At 44.8% G+C, this 23,769-nt stretch overlaps 1 protein-coding gene across 2 annotated transcripts in view; it reads right to left on the bottom strand.

The window, feature by feature from the left end:
• sh3pxd2b (SH3 and PX domains 2B) overlaps positions 1-23,769 on the bottom strand; it is a 63,212-nt gene extending 39,443 nt beyond the window's left edge. For both annotated transcript variants that reach the window (XM_007901258.2, XM_007901259.2), the window contains exons 1-3: positions 23,588-23,769; positions 19,677-19,757; positions 8,237-8,312 (exon numbers count right to left, since the gene is read on the bottom strand). In XM_007901258.2, coding sequence (XP_007899449.2) covers positions 8,237-8,312; positions 19,677-19,757; positions 23,588-23,659 — 229 coding nt within the window. In that variant the 5' untranslated portion in view covers positions 23,660-23,769. The remainder of the gene's footprint in view (positions 1-8,236; positions 8,313-19,676; positions 19,758-23,587) is intronic.

Raw genomic sequence — 23,769 nt, 5'->3', positions numbered from 1 at the left:
CAAAGGGGGCAGGAGGGCGGCTGAAGGCACGGTTAAAAAGAAGGGTCTTGAGTCGTGCCTTGAAGGAGGCAAGAGAAGGAGGGAGCAAGGCAAAGGGATTGTGGGATGGAGTTCCAAAGAGTGGGGGCAGAGAAGCTGAAAGCCCAGCCGCCGATGGTAGGGCGGGTCGGGCGGGAGGCCTGGAGCAGCCCAGAGCCTGCTGAGCGGAGGGAGCGGACAGGTTGATAGGGGGTCAGCAAGTCAGAGAAGTAGGAGGGGGCGAGGCCATGGAGGGTCTTGAAAGTGAGGATGAGGATTTTGAATTCTATCCGCTGAGGGTTGTGGAGCCAGTGGAGCCGGGTGAGGGTGGGGGTGATAGGGTCACGGAGCCTGGTGCGGAAGACGACATGAGCTGCAGAGTTCTGGATGATCTGCAGCTTGTGGAGGGAAGCGTTGGGGAGGCCGACAAGGAGGGAGTTTCCGTAGTCAAGCCTTGAGGTGGGTTTCGGCGGCCTGAGGGGTGAGGCAGTGGCGGAGTCGGGCCATGTTGCAGAGATGGGGGAAGGCAGAGCGGGTCATGGCATGGATATGGGAGAGAAAGGACAGTCGAGGGTTCCTGACTGGCTTGGTGAGGTGGAGAGTGCAACCATGGATGCTGATGATGCCAGTGCCTGAGGTGCTGAGAGAGCCAATCAGGAGGGCCTTGGTCTTGCTGACATTCAGCTGTGGAAAGTTGGCTCTCATCCACGACTTGACGTCAGTCAGGATGTCACTTGTCCTGGAGTCGAGGGTGGAGGCAGAGTGATAGTGTTGGGTGTCATCCGCATACATGTGGAAGTTGACCCCATGTCTGGATGATGTCACCAAGGGAAAGCATGTCCTTTCTCCCTCACATCCGCACCACAACTGGCACCGCCTTCCATCACCTCCGGAACATCGCCAGACTACGGCATTACCTCACCCCTCACGCCGCTGAAACCCTGGTCCACGCCTTTATCACCTCAAGGCTGGACTATGGGAACTCTCTCCTCGCCGGCCTTCCCGCCACCTCCCTCCACAAGCTGCAGGTCATTCAGAACTCTGCAGCTCGTGTACTGTCCCGCACCGGGCTTCGGGACCACATCACTCCCACCCTCGCTCGCCTCCACTGGCTCCCCATCCCCCAGAGGATCGAATTCAAGATCCTCATCCTCATCTACAAGGCCATTCACGGCCTTGCTCCCTCCTACCTCTCCGACCTACTATCCCCTACCTACTTGCCCGTACCCTCCGTTCCTCTGGCTCCGGTCTGCTCCACGTCCCCGCCCCAATCGCCCTACCATCGGTGGTCGGGCCTTCAGCCTCTCAGCCCCCAGGCTCTGGAACTCTATCCCCCAGTGCCTTCGCCTTGCTTCCTCCCTGTCCTCCTTCAAGGCCGGTCTCAAAACCTTTCTCTTTGACCGAGCCTTCAGCTCCCCTCTCGACTCTCTTCCCCCTCCTCGCTCCCTCCCTTCCCTCCCCTTACCCTGACCATTTCCCCCCTGCTCGGGTCATGACCCAACTGTGCAGCGCCTTGGGACGTCCTCCTGACGTGAAAGGCGCTTTATAAATGGAATCTTGTTGTTGTTGTTGTTGTAGAGGTTGAAAAGGAGGCAACCGAGGACCGAGCCCTTTGGACTTGAAGAAATATAGCATTTCCTCACAGTCAGAGCTTGAGGAGAGAATGGGTGAGGCGTGGGAGGGTGGACGGAGGAGGCGGTTGGCGGTGGAGAGTAAGAACCTGGGGATGTCCTTTGCCTCTAATAATAATAATAATAATAATCCTTGCATTTGATATAGCGCTTTTCACGTCGGGAGGACGTCCCAAAGCGCTTCACAGAACACACTGTAAAGTGAATTGACTATATTTGTGGGCGAACGCGGCAGCCAATTGCGCACAGCAATGTCCCACAAACAGTCGTAGATTGAAAATGACCAATTTATTATTGTTTTTGGATTAAGATTATCTTGGAATAGAAGGGTGATTTGGTGGAGGCGAGGGTGGAGCGGTACATGTTGATGTGGTTCAGCCAGATCTGCTGGTGGACCGTTAGGTCAGACTTGAGCCAGGTGCGTTCAACGGCCTGTACCTGACCCTTGAGGGAGTGGAGGTAGCTGGTGTACCAGGGTGAGGTTCATGAGTAGTAGGCACTTTGGGAGGTGAGGAGGGCAAGGGCATCAAGAGTGGTGAAAAGGGAGTTGTGGAGGAGTGTGAGCGAGGAGGATAAATCAGCGTGGGAAGTAGGCCAGAGGGGTAGGAGTTCAGATGACTCCAAGGCAGTGGAGAGGGATTGCGGGGAGATTTTTTTCCAGGAGTGGTAGGAGATGGAGGTGAGTTTGGTGGCGATGGGAAGAGGGATTAAAGGAGTTAAAGGAGATGAAACGGTGATCGTCTGTGATTGTGATATCCGAGACACTGAGGCTCCAGGTAATCACCAGGTCGAGTGAGTGACCATGAACGTGGGTGTTGGAGTGGATGTGGAGGGAGAGGTTGTGAAAGGAAAGGAGAGAGGAGAAAGTCCAAGAAGATTGAGCATGAGGGGGTAAAGTGAAGGTTGAAGTGGCCGAGGATGAGGAGGCGTTTAGAACAGAGGCAAAGGGAAGCTAGGAGAGTGGAGACGTCAGAGATGAAGGTGGGGGAGGTTTTTTTTGGGGGTGGCGGGGGGGATCGGTAGATGAGGAGAACCAGAATTTGTTTTGTTTTTATTGATTTCATTAATCTCCGAGAATGGAAATATTAATAACGAAGCAACACATTGTTAACTCCACTGGTACCAGAGTCGATGTGTTTGCCCAAGGCGGGAAAGCAATTAACCAAGTCATCAGTTTTACATTAAACGGTCCAAGATTTCAAGCCTTTTTTTAAAAAAAATGGAAAAATAGCCAGATCCAAGCAGCAACGTATCCCAATGCATTCGCAAAGATGCTCAATGATGTAATATGTTTCCTGGGGCAGATTATTGAGCAACACATGCAATATATAGTATCCGAGTCCCATTAATTGTAGCAGTTACCGTTATCCTGCTGATCCCATAGGAGATGTGGCAGCACAATGAATGGCTCATGTTTCATAGCATTGACATCGCTTCGAGACACAAACATCACAAACGTCAGCAAAGTAGCCTGAGGAGTCCAAGGGGGACTGAAGGAGCATTTCCGTGCACTCATTCACGGTTTGCACTACAGTTTATATCTCAATACTGCACCAGGACTAACGTATAATCATTCGCTAGAATAAAGCACCCTATGCATTCACGACTCTAAAGGTTTCCAGGTTACTCTCATACAAGGACAACAACCCACCTCCTCTCGGAGGGAATAAAGGAAGTCCAGATTGTCCTCCTGAGCATTCATTCCCTAGTTAATGGCTAGATCTATCGTAAGTGGTGGGAGTCCAAGGAGCAGTTTGCCAGCTGCCACATTGACCGTGGGGACTGAGACAGCAGAGGAGGAAGCAGCCCAGTACAAAAGCAATAAGTATAACCTGTGCAATTAGGAGTGGTTTATGAGTTCTCTGAATCCCGAGACGAATGAGTAAATCTATTGAGTATTATTTTATTTAAGTTGGAGAGTTGAGAGGTGCCATGCTAGTTCTGTTGTTTTGCCGTTGGCTGGAGTCACAGCGGGTATTGACATTAACCGCTCCTGTGATTCACTGACCCACGAATAACACGGTCGCTGAAGGTTCACTGGCTCAGATATGACTTGAGTTACAAGCTGAACTTAATCAGCGGAACAATGCTCATTACATATTAAACTGCCATTAAAATCCGCGTAGGTCTCAGAAAGTTACTGAAACGTTAGGAATGGATCAAACAATTCAACTACAACTTAATACATTAACCTTCCTTCAAATAAACTACAAATATACATCATCTCACACACACCTTGACATTGTTATATCTGCTTACAGACAAACTAGACCCCAGTAGACAACCACCTTCCAACAAACTACACTGATACATGATCTCTCTGTCACACACACTCGCTCACACATACACATACACCCACACACAAAGTTACTGATACTTTTATATCTGCCAACGGACAAACTAGACACCAGCAGACACGTGCACACACCTGGAAAAGAACCCGCCTCCCATCTCTATGAGGGAACGCTAAAACAATGCCATGTTGGGATGAGAACCTGCTCTGTCGTCAGATGTCCACAACCACATAAGGCAACTCGCCATTCAAAAAAAAATCCTGAAGGATTTCCTTCCTTAGTCACAAACCGCATACTTTATTTCCACAGCTTCCCCAGGTCGGTCGGTGCCAGTAAGAAATCAGCAGCTTCACAGTCAACCTCAGAAACAAGGATCAAAGCAGCAAGGCGCCCATTAACCCTTTCAGAACTCCTCCGCCGAGAAATATGGTTACGACCACGTCACACTCACAGATCACTTCCTCCACGTTTTGGTTTTAACACAATCGTATATGAATAGTCCTCGCACTTTATACAGCGCCTTTCACGTTGGGAGGATTCTCGAAGCACTTCACGGGACTTATTGTGGAGTGGAGTGACTGTGAGTTTTGTAGGCGAATATTATAAAGCAAACTTCCTGACCCCAGCCAAGAGCGACAGCGAGGTTCAGCGCGAAATTCACAAAAATACCTTTGGGGAAATGATCATCTTTGCTCAGAAACACGAGCCTTTAAATAGAAGTGCTTTGCTTTCAATTATCCGAAATGAGATGAATTTGGAGGGAGATGTACTGGAAACCTAACGGCACAGCACGGAATTCCCTGAGCTCTGTGTGCGTGAGTGTGTGCTGCCTCCAGCAACGCTGGCTCAGCAACTCGGATTATAAACATCTGCAGAAAAGGCTCAGAGCTCCAAGTCATGACGGCGTCTGGTAGACGTCCAGAGACAAGAGAGCTGTCTGGAGCTGTGTGCTTGGGAGTGAAACAGAGGCATCGGATTGACAGAGATGTTGGGTTGATACAGACGCTTATGCCTTGGGAGGTCCTCCTGATGTGAAAGGCGCTATACAAATGTAATCTTGTTGTTGTTGTTGTTGTTGTTGTTATGAATTGTTACAGATACTGCAGCTCTCTTAATCCTGCAATAGACAGGGAGCAATAGTCACACTTGCGTCCGTGCCATGACTTTCGTTGGGAATGCAGCCAATTTTACAAACACTTTCCTCAAACCAAATCAAAAAGGGTTATGTTGCTCGGGGAGAGTTTAAACCAGTAAACAATTGCTGTTTAGCAAAAATAGTCGTCAGAAAATCAAAGAGATCGGAGAAAATGAAAGCAATCGAGGAAAACAGAACGCACACTACAGTAGGAGGCCAATCAGCCACTTTGTGTGTCTTTTAAGAAACTGCCGATCCCCAATTTTCTATTAAACACACCGATCAACTGCGCTCTAATAGCTGCCCCAGATAAATCACTGCACACCCGACAACCCTCTTGTGTAAAAAAACTTCTTCCGAACCTCTCCTTTTACTCTCTGAGTCACAGAAATGGAAGACAAAGAAGAGCGTTCTGCATTAGCTTATGATACAGAGCGGGAGACACTCGATGCTTTTGCCCTGCACGTGAATGTATGAAAGCATCATTAATCCAGATGTGAAAACCACACACGCACAAACACCAGCCAAATGTCCTCACAAAGCCAAACTCCAGCTCCATTTAACAGCAAACACTCCCCCGCCCACCTCTCCCTCCCACGAGAACAACAATGAAACGTCTGCATCCTTGTAGAGACAAGGGAATAGGAACGGTGTGAGGGCAGCACAGCACAGGAGTCTTTATAAGTTACAGGGACGAGGACTGGGCAGAGCATCTGCATGTGTTTAACTCGCATGAGGAAACAAGCAGATAATGAAATTCAGCAAAACAGGGCTGGAAATCTGGTCAGCCCGCAGAATCCACCGGCTGCATAGCAATACAATGTTTATGCTGGTAACACTGCCAAGCTTCCTGATACATAACATCTGCCTTCAAGATACGATCAGCAAAATCCGATCAGTTTGGTTTCTGGTAGGAAACTGAATGGGACTCGGGTGCAAGTACGACTTAGGCGATTGTACGATTTAGGAGATAAGATACGCGAGTTTTACTGCAATGAGCGGCCCTTCCCCAAAATACGAAAAATTCTGGAGAGCATTAAGTTGTCGGGGGCAGATGCTCATGCAGGCCAAAGGTTAAAAACTCTCGCTCTGAAACGTGGAGCTCAGAAGCTTCTCAAATACAAAAGCTCGGGAAATAATTCGGTGCAGCTGAGCTCAGAATATAGCAAAGGACCTGAAGAGAGCGCAGGATTCAGTCATCTGGAAAAATTCCTTCCACTCTCCCCAGACCTTCGAGCCGAACCATAGATCTTTGTGAAATGTAAAAAAAAAACTCCCTTTGTCCTACACATTCCAATTATTTCCAGATTTTCCATCATTTGGGATCTCAAACTCAGATTAAAAAGTCCAGATGTTTCTCAAAGAAAGAGAAACTACTTTTGTAACTCAATACAGTGTCTAGGAGGGCATTGGAGATGGATCCATTCAGAGCTGAAATCCCCTAGACTGGGCGTAAAATCGAATCACATTTGATCAACACGGTACTTCAGGACTTTTAATACTGAAAAACAGTTTATTAGACCGTATTACTTTTCACAATTTCATGGGTTTTAAGCCGACATAATCGTTATGCTGGAGTGACAGATTTGTACCAAAATGCAAGTCAGATTTGAGCAGGACCATTGCTAATCAGTTACATTTAATCACTACCATATCTGGTCTGGAGTTTGAGGTTTGCTGGTGACCAGCCAGCCGTATGAATTATGAGCAACAGCTCTGGGCATGAGCAATCAGACACAGACCCTCTGAGCAAACTGATGGCTTTCTCCCAATAACACTGGGCCAGCACTTCTCTGGATGCCAAAGTCGAGTTTTGTTACTATCGCGGAACAGTTTTAGCCATAAACGACAGCGAGGAATAGATTCTGGAGAGTCTTAGCACCGCTGGAGCTAAGGGAATACAACTGAACCTGTTCCATATAAAGCTCATTCTGGCTCCTTCTACGGAATATCAAGTATCCCTTACATTATCTTGCGTGAGCAGTGCTGTAGAAATTAGAGTTTTTGTCCTATCCGCAGTATCTCGCATGGTCCTCACCTTCAAAGCCCTCCACAGCCTTACTCCTCCCTACCTCCGTGACCTCCTAACCACCTACGAACTTGTCCGTTCCCTCCGCTCAGCAGGCTCTGGCCTGCTTCACATCCTCTGCCTTGCCTGCCCCACCATTGGTGATCAGGCCTTCAGCCTCTCTGCCCCCACCCTCTGGAACTCCATCCTCCGCCTCGTCCCCTCCTTTGCCTCCTTCAAGTCCAATCTCAAGACTCTCCTCTTCGTCTGGGCCTTCAGTCACCCTCCTACCCTTACCCTCCGTGCCCTCCACCCCTCCTAATCTCAACCACCAGCTCGGGTGCGGTTCCCTGACTGTCCAGCGTTTTGGGATGTCCTCCTGACGTGAAAGGCGCTGAGTAAATGGCATTTGTTGTTGTTGTTGTTGTTATTGAGGCAAAGGAGGAAGGAACGGAGAAACAAAGCTCAGAAATTTGGCAGAGAAAAAAAAGGTCAAAAGCTAACAAAACAACAGGAGAAAAACAAGAGCCCAAAGATTTTAAAATGAAAGTTTAGCAAAAAGGGTGATCAAAAAGAGAAGGAGGGGATAGCAGCCCCCAAGACAGAGCGAGAGAGAGAGAACCAGCTCGCAATAGAGTGAGCCAGTGAGTGAGCACGAGAAAGGGTGAGAGAGAGAAAGAGAGAGAGAGAGAGAAAGAGAGTGTGAGGAGAGTGAGAGAAAGGACACAAAGCTCTCATAAAACAGGCGAAAGAGCAATACCAAAGCTGCAGCCAGTCACCAGAGACAGGAAGAAGGAAGAGAGCCAAAAAAAAGGCTTGAAGCAAAATGAGGCTCTGGCAACAAAAGGCATAATGAAAAGAAATGGCCCTGAATTAGCAAAGGGAGGAATAGAGACAAAGACAGACTCACTCACTCAGCACAAATCAAGGCACCAAACCCGGCCCTTTGCAATACACGTCACTCATAGGTACACATTACTGTACTCATACAATCACTTTCACAGTCCTGCCGTTAAGTAAATCTCAATACTTTACAATCAGAAGTTATTTTGCTCCAGCGCACTTTTCTATACGACTTTTGCAGACAAACTATCAGCCAGTTACGGCCTTTGGGGAATAGAGAGGAGGAATGGAAACGAGCGGCGTATACCTGGCAGGAAAGGAATATAGCGTTGCTTGGGGTCCTTCTGGCCTCCTTCCACCGGGAACGTGTCCAACAGCTGCATCTGAGAGGCAAAGAGTATGATCAGAGAGCGAATGAACCTGGGAATGTTACCGAGACAAAAAAGGAAATGGATTTTTAATCGTACATAGTATCCCATACAGATACCAAGACGATTGAGAACGTGAAGAGGACTCATATCAGCGCAAAGATATTTAGGGTTTGTTTTATTACTTTTTTGGATTAAATTGTTGAATTCGATCTCAACTGTTTTTGCCCTTTTTTGTCCTTTTTTTCAATGTATTTCTTACAAAAGAAACTCACGGAAAACGGTCGTCAACGCTAAGGCTGAAAAAATTGCTGAGGTTAACACGAAGAAGGAGTGGACGTAACCCACTGGACAAATGATGGGCTCCAGGACACTATCCTGGATGAAGGGCACTATGTAAATGCAAGTAGTAGTTGTTGTTGATGCAATCGCTACAGCACTCAGTACTGATGATCATCCACACACATCACTAATCAACTCCTAGCAAGAAATGCACCAACAACTCGAGGTAACAGAAACATCAGGTCTCTCATTATCCAACCAACACGTCATTTTATTTTATGTCGAAGGGAAGCCTTGACAGAAAACAGAAGGATGCTCTGATTAATCAGACGTCTTATTAACAACTTTGAACAAGCTACCGAGCAGGCTAAATAAAGCAATTGGTTGCTTCACAACACTTGAGATATGGAGACCTTGAAATATTTCCCATCAGCTAAAAACACACCACACCTCGTTGCCACCGAATAGTCCCCGTGCATTTTTTTTAAAAAACTGCACAAATCCATATCAATTACTGAATTAATATTCATTCTTCATCTGAAAGCTGCACACAACAAGATTGCCTGAAGTGCTGTGAGGAATCCAGCAAATCACTTATGAGAAACAGAATTGTCCTTGTTTAGTATCTGGGGGTGAAGCCAGAGAAAGCAGAAAATGACCCTTCTTGGCTCCCTCCCTCCCTCTTCACACTCCGATGCCTAAAGGGACGTGTATATATAAGCAGATTCTTCGCTTTGCTGCCTCTCTGGAGATTCCCTGCCTGTTCCCATGTCACAGCGACACACTCACAAGACTACGGTCTCTCTGACTCAGCTCGGAGAATGTTCGTCCTGTGACAAAGGCTGAGGGTTTGTGAAGCAGGAACTCGAACCCCAGGCTGAAATTTCGCTTTTCTGGGGATAATAATCACTTCTCAAAAAAAAATAATGATGATGATTTGGTCACTTAATCCACGACTGTTTGTGGGGACGCTGCTGTGTGCAATTGGCTGCCGCGTTTCACCCACAAAACATACAGTCAATTCACTTTACAGTATATTCCATGCAGAGTCTGTGAGACGTCTCGAAGACGCGATAAGGCGCTACATCAAATGCAAGGATTATTATTATTATTATTTCTTTTTAATAAAAAATAAATATATCAACGGAGCTTGGAAAGAAACCATTTCTGATGCTGGGAATCTAAAGTCAAAACAGAACCGATGGAAATCCCACGGATCAAATCAGGAAATTCGGGGAAATGTTTCTGGGTTGAGTCTCTGTCCAAACAACAATCTGTGGAAAGCCTCTGAATAGGACGAAGGTCAGGGATGATCTGAAGTAAATTTCTTTGGAGCTCAGCTGACCAGAGCACTTTGGGGAGGTGACTTCTGCAGCGTTACATTCACACATTTTATGAGAGGGTAGTGAGTGTGAGTGCGTGCGTGACAGAGTGAGTGATACAGTGAGTGAGCAACAGAGTGAGTGAGTGACACAGTGAGTGAGTGACACAGTGAGTGTGTGCGTGACAGAGTGAGTGAGTGACAGAGTGAGTGACACAGTGAGTGAGCGACAGAGTAACAGAGTGAGTGAGTGAGTGACACAGTGAATGAGCGACAGAGTGAGTGACACAGTGAGTGAGTGAGAGAGTGAGTGAGTGAGTGAGTGAGAGAGAGAGAGTGAGAGAGAGAGAGAGAGTGAGTGAGTGAGTGAGAGAGTGAGTGAGTGAGTGAGTGAGTGAGTGAGTGAGAGAGAGTGAGTGAGTGAGTGACAAAGTGAGTGACAGAGTGACAGAGTGAGTGAGTGAGTGAGCGAGCGAGGAGCGAGAGATTTGCTCTTTCAAAGCGTAGCACAGACACAATGGCTTTCCTCTGTATTGTACGTTTCCATGGTTCCGTCTCCGTTTTTCTCCAATAAATCACTCGCTCGCTTCACGGCTGTTTGTGTGACATTGCTGAGCCACCCACAAACACGCAGTCACTTTACAGTATGAATGTGAATCCTGTGCACTTTGAAACATCCTCCCAATATGAAAGACACTTTACATTACAGCATGTAAGGATTTATTCTTATTATTTTCAGAGATCCTATGGGATTATCTTAGTATATCAGAGAGCCCAGTCACACAGCCAACAGAATTAGGAACAGAGATAATTCACCCATCTCCCTCTCGACACTAATAACAAGATACTAATAAATAAATCAGTTAGGTCAAATTACCACCAAGCAGATTGCGGTTCACAGAACATTTTGCGACGCAGATCTTTGATAGACAATTAGGTCCAAACACTGACCGGCAAAAACTACTGAGAGTGATGAGTAATACACTGCAGGGTGGAGACATTCCTTTTCTCTCACATCACAGTGCATTACGGACAGAACCACTCCAAACACCGATTGATTCATGGACACAACCTAAAGGCTAAATTGGATTAAGTGAATAGTGAAAACTATCTGATAAGACTGGAATGTTTAGCATGGAAGGAATCTGCCTTTATGCTGTCCAGAATATTAAGCGGATAGCAATTTACATTAAGGCAATTTCCTGTCTGATGCTTGTTATACCCGATGCAGTGTCTCTCTGTGAGACTGACTTTGAAACAAAGCCCAGATCTTCATCTGAAAGGACGCACCCATTCCATCCAATCAGGCAGATGAGAAAAAGTTTTTTTTTGTTGCAGAATTTGTGATTTTCAAACTGTGGGGATGGATACGGTTTGCACATTACAATCTCCACAAAACACTCAGTCATTACACTTTACAATTCATCTTTGAGACATCCTTCCAGAGTAACGGGCGCTGTGTCAAATGTGAGGACTATCATAAAGGTTAGAATCTAAATGGGTCCAAATATTCCCTATCATGTGCAAGAAAAAAAACAAGTGGACATGGTCAGAAACTCGGAATAATAATAATAATCCTTGCATTTGATATAGCCCTTATCATGTCTTCGAGACGTCTCAAAGCGCATCACAGAGTATACTGTAAAGTGAATTGATTGTATATTTTGTGGGCAAATCTTAGTGGCAGATGTGTGTTTCTGATTTATGAAATCACCAGCAAATAAACCCAGATCGGATGCGAATGCCTTAATCACACACAACTCACCATCGCCTATTAGCTAAATGACTTCACTCAGGGGCAGACAGAGGGTAGGTAATCAATCAATTGATAGGATATATTCTGGGGCGGGGAGAGGGAATATATCTTACACAGTGTTGGAGGGGATAAGAGAATTACATAAAGAATCAAACTGGTAAAAACTTGGTCAGTTCCCTACCACCCAACAAAGCTCTCATGTTAGTCCGCCAAGGCTTCATAGAAGTAAAACCAAATGCTGCAAGTCACAACATTTCATCAGATATATTTGATTATTCCTATTTTGTCTGAAGGGAATCAATGCTCCTTTCTGTGTGTAAAGTGTAGCTTAGTCTTGACCCAGAGATTCTGAAAGAACGTACTTATCCCCCTTCTCCTCCACTATGCTCCGTGGACAAAAATGATGAGTGCAAACAACAATCAGACTACTGAAAATTTAAAGGCATCACATATAATAATCCTTGCATTTGATATTGTGTCTTATCAAATCTTTGAGACGTCTCAAAGCGCTTCATAGTATATACTGTAAAGTGAATTGACTGTGTATTTTGTGGGCAAAATGTGACAGCCAATTGCTCACAGCAGCGTCTCCACAAACAGTCATGGATTGAGTGGACAAATTATAATTATTTTTTTTCGAATTAATTATTACCCTCAGAAAATTGATCCGCCAATTGATTAACAACCAGCTTCCTACTTACTGCTAGGTAAACAGTGGGGTGTGGAGGAAGGAAACTTGCCCAATATTTCGCCCTGCCGGGAATTGAACCCAGGTCTCTCGCTTGTGAGGCGCGTGCCCTAACCACTGAGCTACAGGACTCCATATGAGGTGAATGTCCAGTTAGCTTGTGGACAATCCAGGATTCTGTAAATGTGGCAGGAAAGAGACATCTCATCTTACCTCACTCGCACTGAGCCAAGCGTCTGGATTACAGTCAAGCATATGACTAATGCCTTGGTTTGCATCCCTAACTGTGAGCTCACATAATCTTTACATTGAAAGACTGACGGAAACAAAGAGTCACCATATGAATAACAACCACTTACGTTTACACACTTTCGTGCTGAGAGGAGATCTCAAAGCACTTCACAAAGCGGACTGGCGCCTGAGCTGGGTGGGTGGCGGGGGAGGTGGGTATTACTGTGTAAATCATTCTCTGCTCCTGAGGATTTTATTTCCCATTCTCTTCCACCACATCATATATAAAAAAAGGCAATTGCTGCATGGATAATGGTTTGGCTGATAAAACTGAATGCAGGTTAGTGCTGTAACTGCCATTACTACAACTTAGAATTTCTGGCTTTCCATCTCTGTGTCCCTCTATGAGTGTGTGTGTGTTTGTGTGTCCACATAAATGACTCCAGGGACTAAAGTATGTTGGCAACGAGAAGCTATCACAGTTAAACATTTAGCTCCAGGCTAAATCCAGGTTCTGGCAGCAGAGAGCGGACTTGACTTGAAGGTTGGAAACAATGGCTGAAATACTTTTTGAGATGTTACAGTGCAAGGCAGAGGCAGCCCGACTCGCTGAGAGCCATCTGTGAAAGGAAAATGTTTCCTATTTGAAATCTGCTGTTGGCAGAAATGCAGGACTAGGCACAAATTAGGCCGTGAGCAAATAGCATTAAAGTGGATTCCAGGGCAGGAAGATTCTCTGCATAATCCCCAGAACAGCCAACGTAGGCAGCTCAACAATCCAGACACGGATCTTGATACAGACCTTTAACAGAGATTACCGTGAATTCTGATTTCAGTCTCAATGTACTGTTGAGCAGCAAAGTGGGACGGGAGGAAGAAAATAATTCAAGTGCACAGCAACATCCAAACACAAAAATGCTCACGAGGATCCACTTTCCCTCGCTTTGAATTACAAACACAAAACCCTGTGCTCATGACAGATTGACAGTTTTGATGTTTCGATGCAAACAGGCAGAATATTAACAGGCCTGACAGACCCCTTCATTGAAAATTGACGTGAAGACACACAGTGTAAAATCGTAAAGTGAGATCTGTCCTGAATGACAAATTGCAATCCAGTGATGGCTGCAGAGTTCGGGATTCTGTTTAATAAAAATCAGGAATCCCTGGTTCGTCTCCCAGACAGAAACGGTGAAAGTAATCCAACCAGGAGTTAAAATCTTCCCCAAAGCGATTTGTGCTTCTCTCACTCAACCTCGAGCGTGTAGTCAAGAAACAAAAAAAAAGGGGGTAAAAAAAACAACAAAACTGCAGCTTGAAACAGAAATCCTTTTTTTAAAAAAAATAAGCACACATCCCACAAAGTACTGTTTTCCAAGATAATTTAGAGTATTGCAGCTACAGATGGTAGTCATTAACCAAAGTTTGTCCAGCCTGTGCGTGGAGAAGTCGATTCTTCACAAGAGCAAAAGAAATTAATCTTCAGCAGCAGGGAGACAAGGATGAAAATTCCATTAGTTTCGAAAATACTGCAATGTTCGGAGGATCTCCTGCACATAGCAATAGGTGAAACACAGAAGAGACATGATGAGTGACAGACTAAGAGATTTCTCATGTGTATGTCCGGTTCTCACTGCTGCTGTGAATCCGTTGTTCCTCTCTCTCTGTCTCTCGCAACTGGATATAAAAGAATAAAGTTGCCCACGTACTTACTTAGCCTCCCGCTGAACCAGTGGCCTAATGAGGTAACACGTCAGGAAGACATTCAGCGAAACAAAGCTAATCAATAACATGAGCTTCAGAGGTTGGGCGTCACATGCCCTATCACCTCCCCAACCATCAGGCCACACTGATGCGATGAAACTCTCTCTCTGTTGGCTGAAAGTGTTTCTATGACGTGGATGTGGTCAGGCTTAATTTGGTTTCTAATGGACATCAGTACCTCGTGCTGTACATCATCCACAAAATATACAGTCAATTCACTTTCCAGTATTTTCTGTGAAGCGCTTTGAGACGTTTCAATGACGTGATAAGGCGCTATATCAAGTGCAAAGATTATTATTATTATAGAACAAACTACCAACGATCAAGCCCTGAATTGGCAATCTAACTCAGAGAGAGCAAGACCTTACATTGGACAAGTACTTATGAAAATGTTCCTTCCCAATCACATAATGATAAATGATAATCCTTCCATTTGATACAGCGCCTTATCACGTCTTCGAGATGTCTCAAAGCGCTTCACGGAATATACTGTAAAGTGAATTTACTGTATATTTTGTAGGTGAAATCCCACAAAATTGGGTTTTGTGCGGCAACGGTAACCTCAACAAGGAATCCGGTTATAAATGGTCAGATGCGGAAGGTACTCGACAAGTTTGGAAAAGACTGGATTTCACCATTCACAACCTATCTTTTTCGAATTTGATGCACGTCTATTAAAGGATTTTGACTCGCATTCCTCGAGGTTCCTGACAAAGCCAGCTGGTCCCGCTTACACCCAGGAATGCGATCAACTGCTTTCAGAATTTCCTGACTACAGCTGGCAGGTGAGAGACGACAGCTACCAAGATTGAAAAGTAAAAGCCACTGGCACATGGAGAAGACAACTGCTTCAATCCACATTGGGACAACAGGCAAACTCTTGGGTCTCACCATTTCCAGCTTGTGTATTTCAGCTGATTTCATACTGGGGTCTGGGTTTATTCCTGGTCTGTGCTGACACGTTATTTTGTGCGTGCGTGTGCATGCATTAACACACTGAAGTCGCGCAAGGGCAGGATCAGCCTTTGTTTTGACATCTTCCTTGGCAACATATTACCAAGGCTCACGTTACGAGTAAATCCACCCACACAACACATAGTCACTACTCTCTACGGTAAAATTCAGTGGACCACTCTGACCTCCTGACGTAAAAGGCGCTGCAACAAATAATAATAATCCTTGCATTTGATACAGCGCCTGATCACATCTTCGAGACGTCTCAGAGGGCTTCACAGGATATACTGTAAAGTGGTTGACTGTATATTGTGGGCGAAACGTGCGGATTGTGTATGTTTACTGGTGCTGAAGCAGCCACTGTACACACAGAGAGCTGCCTGTGACTTGCTCCGACGCTTTATGAATATCAGCGTGTGAAACACGGACAGGCTCGGACAAAACAGGCCCCGTTTGTGGAGGATGATGACGACGGCGGAAGGAAGTGCGTGAACTGTCTCGATCCGTTTATTTGCTCAGTGCGTGTGCCAATACTCACACCACAGTCAATTCGTTGTGAGTAACACAGCAATGAACTCACTTAAAATAAAAGGAACTTATAATGCCCCATCTTGAATTGAGCATTTCTGGGCACTCAGTCACGCTGCCACATTCATATAACTGTCCCGGGCCCCGCAACAGGAGGTTTCAGAGCCTGATCTCCATTCTCAAATACACTTACTACAACAACAACGACAACTTGCATTTATACAGCTCCCCTCACGTGTCCCGGAGCACTTGGGACAACTTACAGGGACAATGATAACCTCAACACCCGATCCATTCCTCGCCAGGTGCTGAACCTGCACTGACAATAGAACAAAGTGGTTCGCAGAATATACTGTAAAGTGGAGTGACTGTATATTTGTGGGCGAAATGCGGCAGCCGCTTGCTAATTAATTTCTTAATTAAATTAACAAACCCTAAGCCTGGGATCAATCCAAGATGAACACTATTAATGTTCGCTTCCTCCAAAAGAATAAGTGAAAGTCACACCCATCTGTGGTGTAACCCAGTCAATAAGGTAACGTCTGCTGAAATCACAAGAAGACCATTTATTCCCCATTTCAATTTAAAGGTTTAAACCGGGGAAGGAGAGTAAAGATAATTCTGATTTCAAGCCCCTTGTTGAAAGTACAGTCTTTGACATTGCCACATAACCATACAGTTTACACGTCCAGTTAAAAGAAGAGAGAAAAAAAATGACTCGGTGGCAGTGTTGCTGTCTTGCTACTTGTGCAAAATCCTGACGTGAGGATATCTGCCCGAGCTGCTCTGCACACTGTACTGTACTGTGATTAGTGGTTTGCTGATGTAAGCAGTGCAGAAGCCAGAAAATGGCACGTTTCAGGATCTTAAACTGAAACAGCTGGAAGGTTTCAGATGCCAATCAGCTGCTCGCAAGGCATTCTTCTCTTTGAAGTCACTCGGTAGTGAAGTGAAATTTGTGCTCCCTAATACCTCCAGCCCCGAATCCGTGTGGCAACTGGAATTGGCCTTGACGATATATTTTGTGGGCGAAACGCGGCAGCCAATTGCCACACAGCAGCGTGCCACGAACTGTTGTGGATTGAGTGACCAAATTATTATTTTTTTTGAAGGAATAGGGTAAAGTGCAGAAATCTGTCAAACCCAAAATTCGGTCATAGTCTTTGGAGCTGGAGTATTCACTGTGTCTGCTTCTCCCTGTGTGAGATGTTCAGCTCCTGACATCAGTTGGGTGGTTCAGTATATGTCAGCCAGTTATGTCAACTCCTTCAGTTAACTAGCACATCATACGAGTTACCAGGTCAACCCGCATCTCACATAACATGTGTACGCCCTTTCCCACCACTACTGTGAGTATCGATTCCAAATTTATCAATGTAAATAAATTCGATGCGACAGGACTGGGTTTTGTTTGAAGAGCAACCTTGTTGGACTTTGTTATCCAGAAGGACTTTGGACTAAACAAGTCATGATCTTGCGCTGATAAAAACCCATCCACGCTGCTCACACGATCCACATGGCCTGCTGAATATCAGGCACTGCATCAAACAAACCCAACAGGATTTCACAGCACCAGATCCGTGTCAGCTATTCACACCGGTAGAACCCACGTTCTGACGAAAGATCATCGACCTGAAACTCACTTTAACTCACTTTCCTCTCTCCATAGATGCTGCCTGACCTGCTGCGTGTTCCCAGCAACTTCTGTTTTTAATTCAGCTATTCGTCCACTAAATCAAGAGCTTTAGTCCCCCTCCTGGTCCAGATGCTGGTAGAATGGTCGAGTTTTCTCAAACTGCTAATTCCTACAAGATCCGAGCACGTCTCTGAACGAGACTGAAATCATGTGTAACACGTCAAACATGGGCGAGATTTTCCAACATTTCTGACAGGTGCAAACGTTAATTTGCCATTTAATTCAGGTTTGTTCCGGCATCATGGACCCCAGAGCAATCAGAACTGAAGTATTTGTGTTATTTTAATGCTGCCATATAGGAGTTTCAGGACACACACAGTTGATCAATTCATCTGTGCTGTACCGGTATTTCTTGTAAGCAAAGTTGCCTTTCTTTAACTTGATTTATAATTCCCACTCTACCCTGTACGTATGCCAAACTCTAAGATCGAGCACTGGTACTCGTAATACTACCAGTAATACTAATAATAATCCTTGCATTTGATATGGCGCCTTTTCAAGTCTTTGGGACGTCTCAAAGCGCTTCAAAGAATATACTGTTAGCTTCATCAATAGTATTTTACATAGCGCTGGCCGTGAGCTTGTAAGGGAATCTTGGAGGAATAAACCCAAACCTGCCTCACTCAGATTCCGAATATCTAGTTGTTTCACATTCACTCCAAGTCAGTTACCATATGATCATGCTTTTATATCTTTCTCCCTCCTTCTCTTGCCTCTTAAGACCATTTGTTCAGTCTCACTGCATCAACCTTCAGCATCTCTGCATTTTCAGTTCTTCTGGGAATCGACCCCAGGTCCTCTCGTTTGCGAGGCAAGTGCTCTAACCACTAAGCTACAGGACTCCATGAGGTTTCCCGATCAAATTATTTACATTTCCTTATACAGCCTCATGGACTAGCAAGGCTTCACAACATCTCGCGAGAGCTTTAAAACCAGCCGTACCATGGCAAGGCTTTGACGTATCACCGCTGGAGCTCGACATGCAAGTTGATGCTGCACTCACAAACCTCCAACTTCCCACAGACTACCAAAGGCCTCAACATCGGCCACACTAATAAAGTACCAAAATCAACATCAAAGGGAGTGAGTGAGTGAGTGTCATTTACAACTGGTGTGATAAAACACTCACTCGGTCTTGTAATGTGGATTTTTACTTGAATAAAATACTCTACCCAACAAACCAATTTGACAACCGACAGTGAAGCTAAAGGCTATATGTCCCTTGTCTTCACAGTCTGTTGAGAATCCAATTAAGGAGAAAAGCCACAGTGTATAACAAGCTGGTAATCAGGAAGTGACAACAAAAGGCAATCTGATGATCATCGTTAATGCAGAAGTGTGCTTGCTTTAGGAAACTCGCTCAAAGCACTTGGCGTTAAGTTCCCTATAAAAGTATTTACACTTCCTAACAACTGTTAGACTGTTCTGCAACTATTTAGAGGGCCATTACTCAGAGGGAATCATGGCACACCTGTAATTCTGCCATTCAGGATTCTGCCAAGGCAATCGTTTAGCTTACCAGGATTTTCTGGCTTGCACCTCACATATTCCGATTAGCCGCACAGGCTAAACAGGAAGGTCCTCAGTGTACAGAGGTACAGGTAATAAAAGACAAATTTATCACTGAAATAAAATGCAGCCAAGATAAATAACACCAGATTTCAAAGAATGAATTTGATGCCGCGATGGTGGATTGCGCCTGTTTATTTGACAAACCTTCAAAGACCACTGATTGACTTGTATGGGCTGTCACGTAGATGAAATACTGCATTCAATCAACCGCTACGTACTGGGGTCACGACTTTTATATTGAAAAATGATTTTAAGAGGCCAGAGCTTCATCTCCTTCTCACCCTCACTCTCTCTCTCTCACACACAACACACATACATACAACACAGACACATACACACACAACAGTACACCCACATTGGGAGAACTATTCCCAAAATGAAGCATTTTACACTCTTCCCCAGGCTGCGTTTAGCTATTAATCTTTGCATTATTCCACGTAGCCAATGTCACGTGTACAGACTTGCATGCCCTGCGGCGGACTTGAAGACATTTGAATTTATTGCCAAAGTAAACGGCGAACGAATATTGCGAAACAGGTCGAGGAATGAGAACGATTTAAAGATTCCTTGACACCATCCAACCTTACCTGCAAATTAAAGAATCGGCTGTATCGTCTATAGATAACTTCGGTGGAGCCATTGGACCATGTGACTTGGATAATGTAAACCTGAAAGGAAATAAAGATAATCAGCAAAATCGCTAACTGTAAAGCTTCCAAGTCATTAGCTCCCTCCCTCTCTCCCTCCCTCCTTCCCTCAAAGTCTGTGATGGTTATTGAAGCTCCAAAAGGCACAGTCACTGCACTTTACAGCCTATCCTGTGAAGCACTTCTGGACATCTTCCCGAAGCAATAGCAACTGTAAGGATTATTATTATTAATAATAATAATAATAATAATCAATAATAAGCGCTGTATCAAATACTAATCCGCGCATTTGATATAGCGCTTTTCACGTCTTCTAGACGTCCCAAAGCGCTTCACAGAATATACTGTAAAGTGAATTGACTGTATATTTGTGGGCGAACGCGGCAGCCAATTGGCACAGCAGTGTCCCACAAACAGTCATGGATTGAAAATGACCAATTTATTATTGTTTTTTTTTGGAGAATTATTATTATTAGACTCTGTGTGGAGTAAGGAAACTTGCCCAAGGTTTCGCCCTCTGCCTGGAATTGAACTCAGGTCTCTCACTTGTAAAGCGAGTGCTCTAACCACTGAGCTACAGGACTCCATTATTACTATTATTATTACTAAGCCACATATAAAATCTTTCTCCCATTACTAACTGTATTTGTCTTCCCTGTGAAGAGGACAAACAAGTGATGCCTTGGACCAGTTACTGCTGAACGAGGTGTAACTCTTCGCACAATGTGTGCGTGTGTGTTTGTGTGAGACACTGCATGGTCTCAGGACCCTGCGTCAAGTCGCTCCTTTCCTTCTCACGTGCAGCAGGCAAACGACGACGAGAATGTGGGGTAGAATTAATTACACCTCGTTCAGCAGTAGCGAGTTCAAGCAATCACTTGTTTGTCCTCTTCGCAGGGAAGGTACACAGATTGAGAAGACGACACAGGCTGAATGCTCGTTTCTCTGTGTCGTATCGCTCTACGTGACTCTGTAACCATGAAGACACCGCTCATGTGCTACTCGTGTGTGAGCACTGAACATAAGAGTTTCTTTCACAGCCAAACAATGTGGGCACAGCACTGAGTCGTCAATCTTCTGCTGAAACAGCCAGCTCGCTCCGGACCCTTACACTGATTAGAAGAAAGGCGTGTGGGATTCCAGCACACAGTTATTCGCAGCACGATAGAGTAAGAATTGAATTAAAGAGAGAGCGCGAGAGAAAGAGAGAACCTTGGTAGAGTTAACACTAACAATCACGGTTACAGATGAACACCATATTTTAATCAACAGCAGTTACACTGATTAATAGAAATCAATGTACAGCTTTAATTACAGAGCAAACTCAATAATGTCCGGGTGATATCCTGCGCGATGATTTTCCAAACCTCAATGGAAAGTCTCTCCCTACCACCACGATCATCATCATCATCACCATCAAAACCAGAATAACTTGGGAGTTTCAAAGTCGCTGCCACATCCTTTCACCTTCCAGCAAAGGATGTAATGGGCCTATAATAATCAGGTGGAAAATGTTTTGAATAAAATAAATGTGAAGCAGCCTCAGTCAATAGCTGCCAATGAATGACGCCAAGGTAATAGACAGCATCTGTTGGTGGCCATCCAACTCTGCACTGTGCCAGTTGATTATGACTTAATAATAATAATAATCCTTGCATTTGATACAGCGCCTTATCACGTCTTCGAGACGCCTCAAAGTGCTTCACAGGATACACTGCAAAGTGAACGGACTGTAAATTTTGTGGGCGATTTTGTTAATGTGGGATAGGCTGCAGGCGGGGAAAGAGAGACTGGGTCACATAAGAAAACATCCTGTTACATACAAAAACTCGACTGGCCAGCTGTATGTTTGCACAGGTGTCGGTCGCTGCATGGGAGAAGAAAAATTGAGTCACAGGGAGTGATTCCAGCCTATTTACAAAACATTGTCCTCATTTTATAGGGGTTTGGGCACAATTAAGCAGTGCTCCAGAGTGAAGTACTTTGGGCACCAATTTTAAGAAGTCGCAGTCCCAGGTCAACTATAGTAGATTATTATTATTATTATGTGCCTTAACCCTAAATACAGAAGAGTGCCCTCCACAGGACTTAATGGGTATTTTTCCAAACCAGCATCCCTTGTAGACTGTCCATGGTGACCAGTGTTGGCAGTTCTGTTGGCTCACACCTACCGCAAACACGGAATTTACAGATAACAAACAACTCGGAACAACACGCAACCTTTGGAGGGTTTACCCACATATAGTCTGAACATATACTACTATTCAGACCAAAAATAGTCAATTCTCCCCTCCCCCTCATTTGTTGGTCCACTGCTCCTTTACTGTTTGTGCAGGAATTACTCTCACTCCGACAGTCCGTGATGCATTCAAACCCCCAAGTGATTGTGCGACATGGCTGGTTGCAAATTGGCTGCCACATTCGCCTATATAAATGAAGTCACTACACTTTCCAGTAATTTCCGTAAAGTGCTTTTGAGACGTCCACCCAATGAAAAAAATCACCCAAACTCAAAATGCCGTCAGGCTGACTAAGTTTTAACCATCATTATTTTAACTGTCCATGACTCAATAAGAAGCAGAACACAGTTAACATACCGACTCTGTGAAGGGCGCCATCCAAATGCAAATGATTCTTACTGAGCAAAATTAGCTGCACAATTACAAAGCTGAGTTGAATTGGCTGCATCTGCTCAAATGTACAGAGAAAGATGAACATCAATCCTGTTGTAGACAGGACCAGACTTGCCTATGTTGACCGCTACGGTTGAGTAACCTACACATAACCGTAAGAATGCCCAGGAATCTAGGAGCTGATGCTCTTCAGGGCAGGCGAGACGAGGAACGATGTCGAAAATGCTAATTATTCCCACAGCAAAGGCACAGATACTCTGCACCAAGGTACACCCACAAAATATACAGTCAATTCACTTTACAGTATATTCTGGGAAGCGCTTTGAGACGTCTCGAAACCATAATAAGGCGCTATATCAGATGCAAGAATTATTACCATTATTATTATTATTATTCACAACACTTTCATCTCATTACAGACACCAAAACACGACAGAAACTGTCCAGAATGTATATTCAAGAGGAACGCGAAAGGTTGAGATTGCCTTAAAAATATCCCCCAAACCATTTAAGTTAAAAATAAAAGTTTTTTTTTCCTTAAAAAAAAACTGTGATAAAACAAAGTCTCTCGTCCTGGATTCTCGGTGCTTTAAAACCAACTGACTCTGCAATTGAAACTGAAGATCTTTTCAGATGTTTTCAAGGCAAAGAGCCATCCCAGCTCACTCCAGGTCAACCTCAAACACCCATGGAAAGGGCTCAAAGGCACGTTTCCTGTCTGTGTTCAGTGTAAAGTGGCAGAGTTAGTGCTGAAGCAACACAGAGAGAGCCACAGAGAGCTCTGGTTTGCTGTTCCCACTGCTTTTCCAAATGATATTTGCCATGGAATAGTAATAAACAAGGTGTGGTTTGGGTCTCAGAGAGAGGTTAGTGTGTAAATACAATTGCATTTACCTGGAGCAGTTAGTGCAGAGCTAATCAGCTCCTTGGAATGGTTTATGCAATGCAATTTTTTTTTCTGGAGTGGGGGGTGGAAGAGAGGGAGAGAAAAGGGGAATAAATCGTGACAATAGAAACACTGCAGCACTGGTCTGATTTTAATTCAAAGTAACTTTAAATGGGGGTGAGGAGGGAGGGTTCACATTGCAGACCCCAGGGAGCTGGTCCAGGACTTTGTGCATCCTGAGAGATCAATAAATAAACAAACAAACAAACAAACAAACACAAAGCAACAAGGTTTGCATACAACAAGTTCCCAGATGTTACTGTGTTACATACATAGTGTTTGTTGGGGACCCGTCTCTTCTGCACGTCCTCCACCCTCACATCCACGATAGCCCGACGAGGCATCTCACACAAGACAGACTCAGGCACTAAACCCCCAAACCTCCTGCTGGCTCCCCAAACCTCACTGCCATCAGCCTCGCTGCTTAGCTGGACTAGGATGGGGGTTTTTTTTC

This window comes from Callorhinchus milii, unplaced genomic scaffold, assembly GCF_018977255.1.
Source record: "Callorhinchus milii isolate IMCB2004 unplaced genomic scaffold, IMCB_Cmil_1.0 Scaffold13, whole genome shotgun sequence".
NCBI lineage: Eukaryota > Metazoa > Chordata > Chondrichthyes > Chimaeriformes > Callorhinchidae > Callorhinchus > Callorhinchus milii.
The sequence above is the reverse complement of the archived record's forward strand: the minus strand, read 5'-3'. Positions and strand labels throughout refer to the sequence as shown.